Genomic DNA, 11,509 nt, shown 5'->3' with positions numbered 1-11,509 from the left:
GAATGCTTCCAGAGCTCAGCAGGGCGGTGAGCATCTTGCCTCAGCTCTCCCCATGCTCACGGTGAGGTGGGAGCACTTTCACAAGATGTTTACACAACCAAAAGTAGCTGTTAAGCAGTCCTTGAAATTGCCCAAATAATACTTCCCAGTAACACCTGATAAGGGTGCCTGAACAGACGTGCAGAGAAGCATCAACAAGTGCAGTTCTGCCAAATTCAAGACCCCCCCTTGCCTCCATGCCTTGCAAAGCTTATGCTGAGATGTGCAGACATGAAAAAAAAAATATGTTAACGCAGCCATGATTCCCTATCTTCATGAAGAAACCTGGGCCCAATGCCACGCAAGTTAGGAACAGAAGTAATCTAGAAAGGAGCTGTTTCTCTGTAGTTAAAATTCAGATTTTTACTCCAGACGGCAAGTCCTTCTGTCATATGGACAATGCCATTTTACCCAGAAAATCTGCAAAGCAATAGAGAGGGGAACAGGCAGGGAAATTTGAGATTTAGCTCTTACATGGGATTAATTACTAACATCTGTCATGTTTTATTTTCCCTGCTAGCTTCCAGCTGCAAAGCCAAGCCTCAGCCTCCTCCAAGCCCAGCTCCCACAGCAGCACATCCCAGGCAGCAGCCGCTCGCTCCTCAGCTGTGAGCAGCCACAGCAGGGGACAGCAGATATATTATATTTAGCTTCGTTCCCGGCTGCCCAGTGGGCAGCATTGCTCACAGCCCGTGACTCCTGACTTCCCCCGGCGTGGTGTTGGGTGCAGAAACACTGCTGTTAGCTCAATCTCTTCACAAAAGGCAGTCAATGAGGGAGTACAGCAGAGGTTTGGAAAGAGAGCGTGGCAACAGGGGAGCTGTCCACACACACAGGATTTGTACCAGAGCTGGAAAACGCTGCTTGAGTCCGGCTGCGCTCCCACCTGCACTCCTTCCCCCTCACTTGGTCAGGCCACAGGTAGGAAAAGGTGCTGGATAGTCAATGAGTGCAAGAAAAACAGTGTTACACACAGGCCAGGAGTTGCCATGACATAAGCCTCTGCCCTCTGCTCTGTTTTTTTTTTTTCTGTTAAAAAAAACCAAACCAAAACCACGTTATCTTTATGTCCCTTTGCAGAGATGGGTTTACTGTCTGACCTTTTGGTTCTGTTAGTATTCTTAGCCTTGGCTCAGTCTGACTGCTTGTTTTTCTATAGGGTCTCTGTCTATCTGCAGCCTGAGTCAGAATTTGTTTCCTCACATAGACATGCAGCAGAGAGATGGAAAGTTCACAGCTAAAATGGCCCCTGAGTGTCCAAGTTAACTCCAGACAACAGAGCACTCCACAACGAGAATGAAAATACTCTTATTGCTTATCTTTCTAGAACTGATTAGCAGTGAAGTGCTAACAGACTTGAACTTTGTGCATGCCTCATAATCCCAAGTTTAGACCCTAAATAACATTTTAATGTGAAAAAGCACCTACCTGTCATCTCATCCTGTGGCAGTAAGGCACTACACAAAGCATCGCTGCATGGCAAAGGTCATCCGAGCTAGGCTGAGCCCTGTAATTGCTTAAGAAGGAGAACTGGAGAATACCAGAAAAGTGGGCATTCCTCAAACAAGGCTTTCCAAAAGACTTGGCCTTCTTGACAGAAACAGAGAAAGGAGAAGAGAGGAAAAGGCTGCAGTGCTGGCAACAAGAGCTGAGGGCTGAGCAGGGTACAGCTCCTGGGCTCCACTGCTCTGCCTTCCCTGGTGAGACAGAGCCTTTCTCTCCCTTTGTGGGAAGTTCGTTAAAACTCAATAGAGAGAGGAAGAGATAGGAGATGAAGGGGAGTTTACACAAGAGCAGACAGCAGGAAAAGGAAAGGAAGGAAAATGAGGTTGAAGAAAACAGGGAAGGGTTGTAAAAAAGTGCTAATGAGAGTATGGCTGCCCTCTGGCAGCCCATGCAGAAATGGAAAGCAGGAGTTGAAAGCCATGGGTAACACTATTGATACTATTCAAATCACAATGACGTGGAGATTTGGAGATTGCATCTGGAAGGACCTCTTTCTTATTATTCCCTCTTGCAAAAAATCTCCCCCTCCCTTAGGATGGCTCCCTTCTCTCACGGGGATGCTGGAAGCAGGAGAGGCTGCCGTCACTCCCACTGACAGCTGGCACCCAGGACTTGCCTAATGCTCCTGGCAGCCATCCCTAAGACATCTCCTGCTTCCCCAAGCTGTGCAAAGGGGAAGCTGCATGCCAGAGCCCTGGAGGACCTCCCTCCTTCTCCTGGCCAGGATCACCTTGGAGCAGAAAGAGAGCAGTAAGCACTTTCACTCCTGTTTACTCAGGCCACAGTATTAGTGCTTGGCCTCACATGTACAGCTTTCTACAGCTATAGAAATTATTTTTAAAATGACAAAAAACCCCTCAACAACCATAAATTTGCCATCAGTACCTTCTTATAAGCAAATACAGTCCTTGTATCTTCATTAAGAAACAGAAGGAAAACCAAGGCTCTCGCCCTCTCTAAGCACCCCTTTGCTTTTCTGTTAGTTTTTCCATTTACCCAAATAACCTGCAAATATTTGGGGTCTCATTTCTTCTGTTCTTTAGGAGAGAACTGGATGCTCCAACTTGGTTATAATATTTGGGGCCCCAAATAATGGGACAACCTTATCAGTACAGGATGCAAAGGCTGCTCCACTTGTTAGCACACGGCAGGACAAGTCACTCAACAGCAAACCCCTGTGTCTCCCAACCCGCGCCTCCACTCCTCCCAGCGTCCCAAAAGACTCAGTCTCCCATTTTTTCTGGAAGCCATCACAGTGGCTGGGGACACTGTGAGTAGTTATCCACTTGAACACGACTAACCTGACCACCACACTCTCTCAGAGATGTCTACGTGTGATCTTAGCCCTTCCATGCAGTGAAACATCAACGATTTAGAGTAAAAGCGTTTTAAGTTGATACATTCTTTCAAAGCTGAGTCCTAGTGGAGCATGGCCACGTCTTATTAAAGCCCACGTCTGAGCTCCAGCCCAGCCCTCTCTGCCATCGCAAAACCACAGCAAGTCAGACCTGAAGCTTTTGCCCTTCCCAGCTCGCCCCAGCAGGGTGCTGTGCAGGGCCAAGGACGAGCACAAGCTGACCTGTGCTGTGTTTTCAGGGTCCGTCACAGGCTGCTCACCTTGCCTTCAGAAAAGGCACAGCGATGCGAGCCCAGCTCCAATCCCTCCCTCAGCAGGCGCGAGGCTGAGCCCTGGCCCCCATCCACCTGGACAGCTGTGCCCAGCTGTGCCACTTCAGCAGGGCTGAAGCACTTCCCCAACAGCCCCAGCCCTGCCTCCAGCACTGCTGACCTCAGCACAGAGAAGCCAGGCAAGGCGGAAATCATCCCTTTTGTAATGCCTCACTTCACTGTTTGCCTTGGTTTCAAAACAGATCCGGTTTCATATTCTAATTCCCACCCCACGCCCCCAGAAGAGCCCTGCCTGCCAGAAGTGAGCTCTCCTGCTGCTTTCCAGATGGAAAATGATGTGCAGGAACCTCCCACCTGTAGCCATCACCTGTTAGAATTTAAGCAAACTTTATTTCTCATGTATTTTCTTTTAAAGTATGACTCTAGAGTTGTAATAGTGAACAGAACTCTCCTTTTCTACATCTGAAAAGAAATAGATGTTTCCACAGTGCTGAGCCAGCAAGGCAGGGGGGGTTCCTTTAAACTTCAAAAATGCAAGTGGCCCCATTAAAGAAGTCTGAGCTTTCTTACATGCTTGTAACAGAGGACACCCCAAAGTACTTTGCTGAGTCCAGGACTCATGCACAGTTTTTATGAGCAGCTACAGAGTGTAAGAAAATAGGAAAAAGGAATTGTGCTTCTGGTTTTCATCAATATAGTTCATCAAATTAAATTTTCTGACCAGCTAGCAATGAGCCACAGCTGAATATGGTTCACACAACAGCATCAAGGTCAAAACCACCCCGCAGCCCCAGACTGAAGGCACAGCTATCCTGGTACTCCATTGCTCCCTAAGCATTACCTGGGAGTTAGACAGTAAAACAGAGGAGCCCTTAAAAGGCTGCTGCAAAGAGAAAGGTTATAAAGAGATTTCTATACCTATGCTTGACATCACAAGTAGTACTGAGCTGATGTTGCAGTCAGGAAGCTGGAGGTGTCATTAGGCAAATAACATTTTCAGGTGTCTCAGCATTTCAGCTGAGAGGGCAAGTTTAGTTTCAGGGCAGATAGTCCCAAGAACATTTTGGGATCTCTGCCGCAGGCTAATTTAAAGAAGTCAGAAAAACACCACTCAGATACGATTTAAGTGCAGCTGATCGTGCCTCGGACTGAAGGATGAACAACACAACTTCTTGGGGTCCTAGGCCTTCCAATTCTATGCTAGGCTTGAACATAAATGTTAGAATATACATTACTACATAACATTTTTTACATATTAATAACTCTCATCATCATTCAGACAGAATTGTCATGCTAAACGTTATGGTTTTCCCCATATTAACCCAACCAGAATGAATCAATGTTTTATTAGCATATTTTAAAATAACTTATAATATTTCATTACCCTCTGCAGTACCTTTTTTGCCAGTAGAACATTCTTGTCATTGCCAACATAACACTGTGTCAGTCCTTGCCAAACAAGAACTGATTACCCAAGCCAGTTTTTTCTGAGAACAAGGACCACCTTGTCACTGACAACAGACACCAGAAAAAAATCCTCCTTCACCCCAAACGCAGCTGTCAGCTTACAAACCCAGCCAGTTCTTTGTTCTTTTTCCCAGAATAACCCTTTCTTGCCACATTGTCAGACTGTTCTTTCAGAGCTGTTAGCCAGCATAATACTCACCTTAGGACCACATCACAAGCCCTCTCGAGAAATAAAAATGAACATATTCTTTCACCTGAAACTTGTGTGAAGATGTTCCTCTGTGATTTGTCATTGTTGGCTGTGCTCAGCTAAGGTTGACTTCTCCCTGTTAGCTTCCAGAAGGACCCCAAGTCATGACCTCCGCAAGGCAGGGAGACTTACACAGCTGCTGACAACTTATTCATACAAAATCCTGGTCCAGAGAGCAGCTGAAATCCACAGCAAACTGTAATGAATTTGTCACCCTGTATAACTAGGGGTTCTACATTCAGCATTGTTTTTTTACAACAGACACACAAAATTCACCTTTGCAGGAAAAAAAAAACATCAACTGTCTGCTCTCCATTGCAGAACCTGGTGTGTAGCAATATGTATTGGGTTTGGAGCAGGAAGGTCCAGAAGGGAGGAGAATTCTCAGTGGGAATTTTAAAAGGAGATAACAGAAGGGTAATAAGATACCATCTGTATGTTCTCCCCACCAAGTTTTCTTTCAGCATTAGAGAACAGCAAACTTACCACTCTGATACACAGGGGTAACCAGATTTTTACATACAGATATATAGACAGAAATGTTCCCTATCTCATGTATCTGGACCATCTTTAAAACATACAACTACAACCAAAGGCAAAAACTCTCAACTACACTGCTAACTATCCCCCAGCTTACTGGGGCATTCCAGACCAGTCACAGGTTTGTTTTCCATGTGTTATTTCCGCAAAGGTTCGACAGATTTTGTAGCGTACCAGGAAAGGGGAATGCAAATAAGATGCTATTTATTTCTAGGTAGCCAAAGGATTAGCTTGGAACTATTTTATAGCATTCTTTGTATGAAAACGTGTGATTATAAGAGCTGTTAAATAAGTAAATAAAAAGACGAGGTTAAGTGGACTAGACAACAGAACTTGGAATAACTAATTTATGATAATGTTTATTGCTGGTCTTCCTTAGGGTTCACTGAACAGTAATTTCAGGAATAGCTTCTTCCTTTCCCTTAGCCTGGGTCTCATTAGTCATGTTCCAAGGCAACAGGTTTCCATGACAGCAAACATTAAGTCTCTTGCAGCACAGCTACAAACACTAAGCTTTCACTACTATACTTCATCCTAGACCAGCTATCTTAACAAAAAAAAAATCCCTGAAAAATCCTAATAGACATTTAAATCAACAGCTATATTTTATTTGTACTCTGATTTTGCTAAGGAACATGCACGCTATTGAATTCAGTAGGAATGTCGTCAAATTCCCCAGAAGGATGCTTTTACCTGGCCTGAGCTCAGAAGTTCTTGGCAGCCGTCTAAAATAAAAATATAATGATGTAAGGTGATGATGCAGGCTCCATGCTCATGAAGGCATCATATAAAGTTAATGAAAATCCTACCACAAGGATTAGTTGCAGAACTGAGACCTTTGGGTTTAGTAATGTTATGAAGGGTGAGAATAACATCCCCCTCGCACAGGAGCTGTGCTCACAGAAATATTTTCAAACGCACTTTCAGTGGAGTAGGATGTCATGGACAGGCACGGATAGTTTTCTCTCACTATGAACTGTATTGAGCCTTGTTATTTTGAGGGGACTGTTGATTGAATGTCTCTGGGTATCTTTGAAACCCTCTCTCACACTGTTAAACTCTTCTAATCTTTCCTTACAAACTAATCTTTGTAGCACAAAGCAGCTGGCACAACAGGCACACCATGTTCCAATGACCTTTTGCACTAGGGCAAGGAAACCGTACTAATCCCTTCACACTTCTCAAGTCGACAGTGGATACATCAGTCTGGCAATGCTGGTTATTTCAGACGCTATACTTGTATGGCTGGCACAGGTACCCCTAGCTAACGTATTATTTTTTTTCCGTAAGGAATTATTGTTCATTTGAAATGAGAAAGAAGTCCTGCTGCTCTTCTTAGAACGACTGAAAAGACAGGCCTATGATGTCCTTATTCATACCAAGAAATCTTTTAGGAACTCCTGTTCTGATATACTCCAGAATTCAAGCAACGTGACAGTTAGAAGAGTCAGAGAATCACAGCATGGCTCAAAAAAAGAGTAAAAATGAAACTACTGAGGATTTCAGTGAAGAGAAGTCACTTAGAAAAGTAAAGAGCGGAAAGAGCCTCTTTGCACATTCTGAAGTGGCTTCTTAATCAATTAAACACTCTACTTTAAAAAACTTCATTTCAAACCACGGGAAAATAATATAGAACTCATACAATTTCATTAATTTACTATAAAATCAAATGTCTTCAGAGCTATTAAAAAGCCCTTCAGCAATTTCACTATTTTTTCAATGCTGAAAGTACGCCTTTGACATCAATACAGAGAAAACAGATGGATAAAGTAATTATAAAAAGAGCAGCATGATGCTATGAACCAGCTTATCACAGTTTTGCTAACAGACTAGGTAGGATAGGCAGAAAAGTGGGCTGACAATTATCAAAGTCATTGTGTTGTGTCAAAGCGCTTCCACCCTCCAAAAAAAATCCACAAATCCCCTCCCCAGTTCCATACAAACAGACTGGAAAGGAAGGAGCGATGAAAATATAGAATAAGCATGCAGGACACTTAAAGATTAGAAAAATCCCTGAAGGCAAATACTGACTGTATATCCCGGAAATCAAAGAAAGTATATGTTGAAGGGAAATGCGAATCAATGCTCAGATCATTCTGGCATATTTCTCTGATAACTTACCAGAGTAGCAGTTAGAGCAGTCTTATTAGCCGACTAGAGCAGCAAATAGAAGGAAGATAGAGAAAGAAATGGGCTGGTCCAAAAGGAAGTGTATTCTTATACTAGGTAGGTTAATCTTTTCGAAACAAGCTTGTGAAATCAGGGCCCACAACAATTTTGCTTTTAGAAAAAAAATTATTAATAGAGCAGAATAATCATTACATTCAAAATAATGGACATTTGTACAAAAGTAGAGTCATATGGTCAGCAGGGGACCAAAACTAGTAAAAATACCTCTTGAAAGTACTGTCAAGACTAACATTTTATGATGACAAAACCTGTAGCTAAAAGACATGGTACAAAACAAGTGTTTAGTCCAGCAAGGAGAAAAGAAACTAGATCAAGGGGAATAACAACTCTGAGAGACTCATATGCAGAGTAATGCGAGTACAGAATTGTTAAACCCTCTGCTACATTAGCTGACCTTCATCTTCACCATTATACAAACTCCTTTAGTTATTGGTTTTTGGTATTTCTCCGAGGATCTGGCACATTGGGAAGCAATTTCAGGAGGTACATTTTACAGGTGCATACAGCAGTTCTCTCTCCAGGTAGTTTTAACATTAAAATGCAGGCTTGTTCATGTACTCTTCCACGGTCTGGGGGGGGTGGGAGAAAAAGAGAAACAACTGATGCATTATGGAGCAGTACAGTAACATTCAAACAAATCCTCTTGTCCTCTTTGAAGACAGCTGTAGTTTTGCATGGAATTAGATCAGATTATTTAAAATGTAGAAATAATTCTGCTTTAAAAACCTTTAACAGCGTGTTAGAATCTGATCTTCAAATCACAACATACCATGGTTGTGGCTAAATTCATCATGTCTTGCTGGCCTTTGTACATAGCTGGCTTAGTTTCATGTGAAAATGCCAGACCACCGTGAAAAACTGACTCACGTAGTGTGTCCCTAGCTAGTTCTACCAGCGTGCTGTTTCCTTCAGTATTACAATGGATCCTTCATTACCTAGGAAAAAATGAAGTAAATCCATCACAGTCAACTGCTTTTGCCATTCTTGGCTCAATGGTAAAACTTACAGAAGAGAATTCCTGCAGGGTTCTGAATAAAGGTTATGTATCTGTGCCCTGTGGAAAAACTACACGGGTGTTTATGAATGAAAGTGGAATTTGCCAGCACATACTCTTTCTAATTTTGAATGTTAATGGTGGGACATCTGCTTCCAATGTATTAGTGAAACAGAACTGATTTTTCTGTATTTATATATACATATGTATATATAAAATATAATCTTAGATTATGTTCTTAAATTATATAAATAACTTAGATATGTCTTAATATAATACCAAGAAACTCTAGCAGCTAAACTGCGAGAGAACAGCAGCAGTATATAAAGAGCCTCCAGATGATTCCACAAGATGCAAGAAGGTTGAACTGAAAGCTTATGTAACTGCTACCTTTAACTGCATTGTTGTATCTACTAAAACTGAACGTAAGACACATTTGGATAATTAAGTATCAGAAGTGCTTAGCTGTATTGTAAGCTCCTGTCAAACAAGGAAGATGAGGTGTTTGCCTTTTGTCTTCCTCTGCCTTACCTCCTGCAACATGTCAGAGTCTTCTATGGCTTTCACTGCAGACTTCTTTGAAGTTTCTTGTACTTCTCCACCAATTATAAACTCATCAAGAATAAAATAAGCTTTTTCAAAATTAAAGATAATATCCAGCTCGCACACCTGCCAGAACAAAAGGACACCCCACATTTAAATCACTTTTACAGCATAAGCACTACTGGGCCAAAAGTTGTTAAGGTGATCAAATGTATTCAACATATGCACTCTCACAGCAGGCAGCAGGGTGAAGAAAGATACTGTTTAGTATGTAATCTTGCAGCTTCTGCAGATGTTCTCTTCACATACATAGCCTAGACTTACAGCAAAGATCTTACGCTTATTATATTTTATATAATACACTACATTCATACTGGTTTTCAGAGAACACAGCTAACTTCCTAGCCTACTAACCTTATAAGAGGTTTTACACAGCACCCGTAGTACGGGTTACATACATTCATGCAAAGTTTCACAGAGCAGGACAAATTCCCTGTCCTAGTGACCTTAGAGTCACCAGCTGCTTTTTGTTTTGAGGCGGTACAAATGTGAGTCATGGCACAGTGATTTAAAAAAGAGATGAATTAAGGTAGTGGGAACAATTTCAAGAAAATTTATAGAAAAGATGGGTCTCTTGTAGTCTTTAAAGGCATACTGAAAGACTTATTTGGACCTTCTTCAGGTCTTTTCTTTAAAAAAAATCTCACTTTATCTTTTTCCTCTTTATATGTCCTTAATTGTTACGTGATATTACGACAGAAACAAAACCAGTATATCTGAAGATGTCAGGAGAGAGAATTATTGTCACCCAGGGTTTTTTAAGTAATTTTTGTCAAGTTTTCCCCTCAAATTCTATTCCAAGACGGACATACAAAGCATCAGGATTAATTGGAGAGAGGGGAAAAAGGACAGAAAAACAATCTTATGATTTTATTTTATAAAATAATCTAATAATTAATTTCACTCTGGATTGAGTCTATGAGACAAGTAATGCAGATAGAAACATGAAGCAAAACTGCTTCAGATAACTCCTTGTTTATCAGACAGCCATTTTTTTGGAATGCCGTTCATGGGAGAAAGTGAAACCTACGTTTCCAAAGTATCTGTCCAGAAGTTCTACATATCGATGAACGACCTCTAGTGTCAGGAGCTCATTATCCTGGTCTTCTATTGCACAGCAGAAATACAAACTAGCATACCTAGGGAAACAAAGGCAAAAATGTGAGAGTGAACAGCTGGATCCTCAGTGCTCTGCTCATCTCTTGGAAGTTATGCAAATAACAGTTAACGTCTATCTGGTCTCTAAAATAGCAATTTTCTTTCATTGTTACAGTGTCCCAGAGAATGCTTAAAAAGATCAGATAATTTAACCTAATTAATAATTTCGTTAGAAAAACGAGCTCCTCCCTTTGCAAAGGGGGTTACCTCCAACAGTGGTCTTATGAAAACAAACAGTAAATTGGTAATACTCTAAGGTCTCCCTCATCTGCTGCAACAGCGCTACAATAAGTGGGGTTAATTAAACTGTAGAATGAGTTACTTCTCTTTATTTAAAAAAAAAAAAAAGGGGGGGTCAAAAATAAAGGTGGAAGCAAGTCTGCTGGCTATCAAATGACTGACACTGATTTATATAGGGCCAGAAAGCATGAAACTGCTTAGACCACACAATCTAATTTGCAGCAGTGTGCTGTACCTTAATGCTACTTTTGTTTTCTACAACTTTACAAGAATTAACAGGCAGTTAATGCTAGGCATCATGTAACTGAGGACCAGTGATTTGTTTGGAAAAGGAATTAGGAATTAACACTTTCCAGAGCAATAAGTATTTCAAAGACAAAATTTGACAAAATGTTGGAAGTGCCTCAGAACAGTTCATGCAACCTCCACAGGAGCCTGATAAAGCCCAGCACATGGCTCAGCAGGCTACTTTGAGGAAATAGGAGCAGTGAAGCCTAAAACCTACTAACAGAATTTCAACCAGCAATACTTATTAGGTTACTCCCATTTTTTTCATTTGACAGACTGTACAAGTATTTTCCACCCCACAATTTACCCTGCTGGTTTATCCAGGGACACTGTGCTGTTATACACAGACTGCCATTGGCAGGCTCCTACCAGCTTAGTCTAGCTTAGGGTTGTTTGCTGTTTTTCTTGAAGTGAGCCTTTATTTTCTTCTTCCAGCATGTTATTTATATGAAGAGTAATTATATGTTCTCATAAAATTACTCACACCTTTTGTAAACAAGCTTGAGGTCTTTCCAGTCAACAAAACTACTTGTTTTTTGATTGCGAGACAAAATAATCTGAACAATTTCTCGAATGATCTTTTTCTTCTCTTTATCAGGTAGCGT

The 11,509-nt window shown here is 41.5% G+C and overlaps 1 protein-coding gene across 1 annotated transcript; it reads right to left on the bottom strand.

The window, feature by feature from the left end:
- Positions 1 to 7,706: 7,706 nt before the first annotated feature.
- Positions 7,707 to 11,503, bottom strand: AP1S3 (adaptor related protein complex 1 subunit sigma 3; the record flags this gene model as incomplete). Its single annotated transcript, XM_010175129.2, has 4 exons — positions 7,707 to 8,190; positions 9,147 to 9,284; positions 10,249 to 10,357; positions 11,391 to 11,503. Coding segments are annotated over 4 exons (396 nt in total), but the record flags the coding sequence as incomplete, so codon positions are not given.
- Between the last annotated feature and the right edge of the window lie 6 nt (positions 11,504 to 11,509).

The sequence above is a fragment of the Antrostomus carolinensis genome, unplaced genomic scaffold (genome assembly GCF_000700745.2).
Source record: "Antrostomus carolinensis isolate BGI_N321 unplaced genomic scaffold, ASM70074v2 scaffold45099, whole genome shotgun sequence".
Classification (NCBI taxonomy): Eukaryota; Metazoa; Chordata; class Aves; order Caprimulgiformes; family Caprimulgidae; genus Antrostomus; species Antrostomus carolinensis.
Note: the sequence above shows the minus strand (reverse complement) of the source record. Positions and strands in the feature narration are given on the sequence as shown.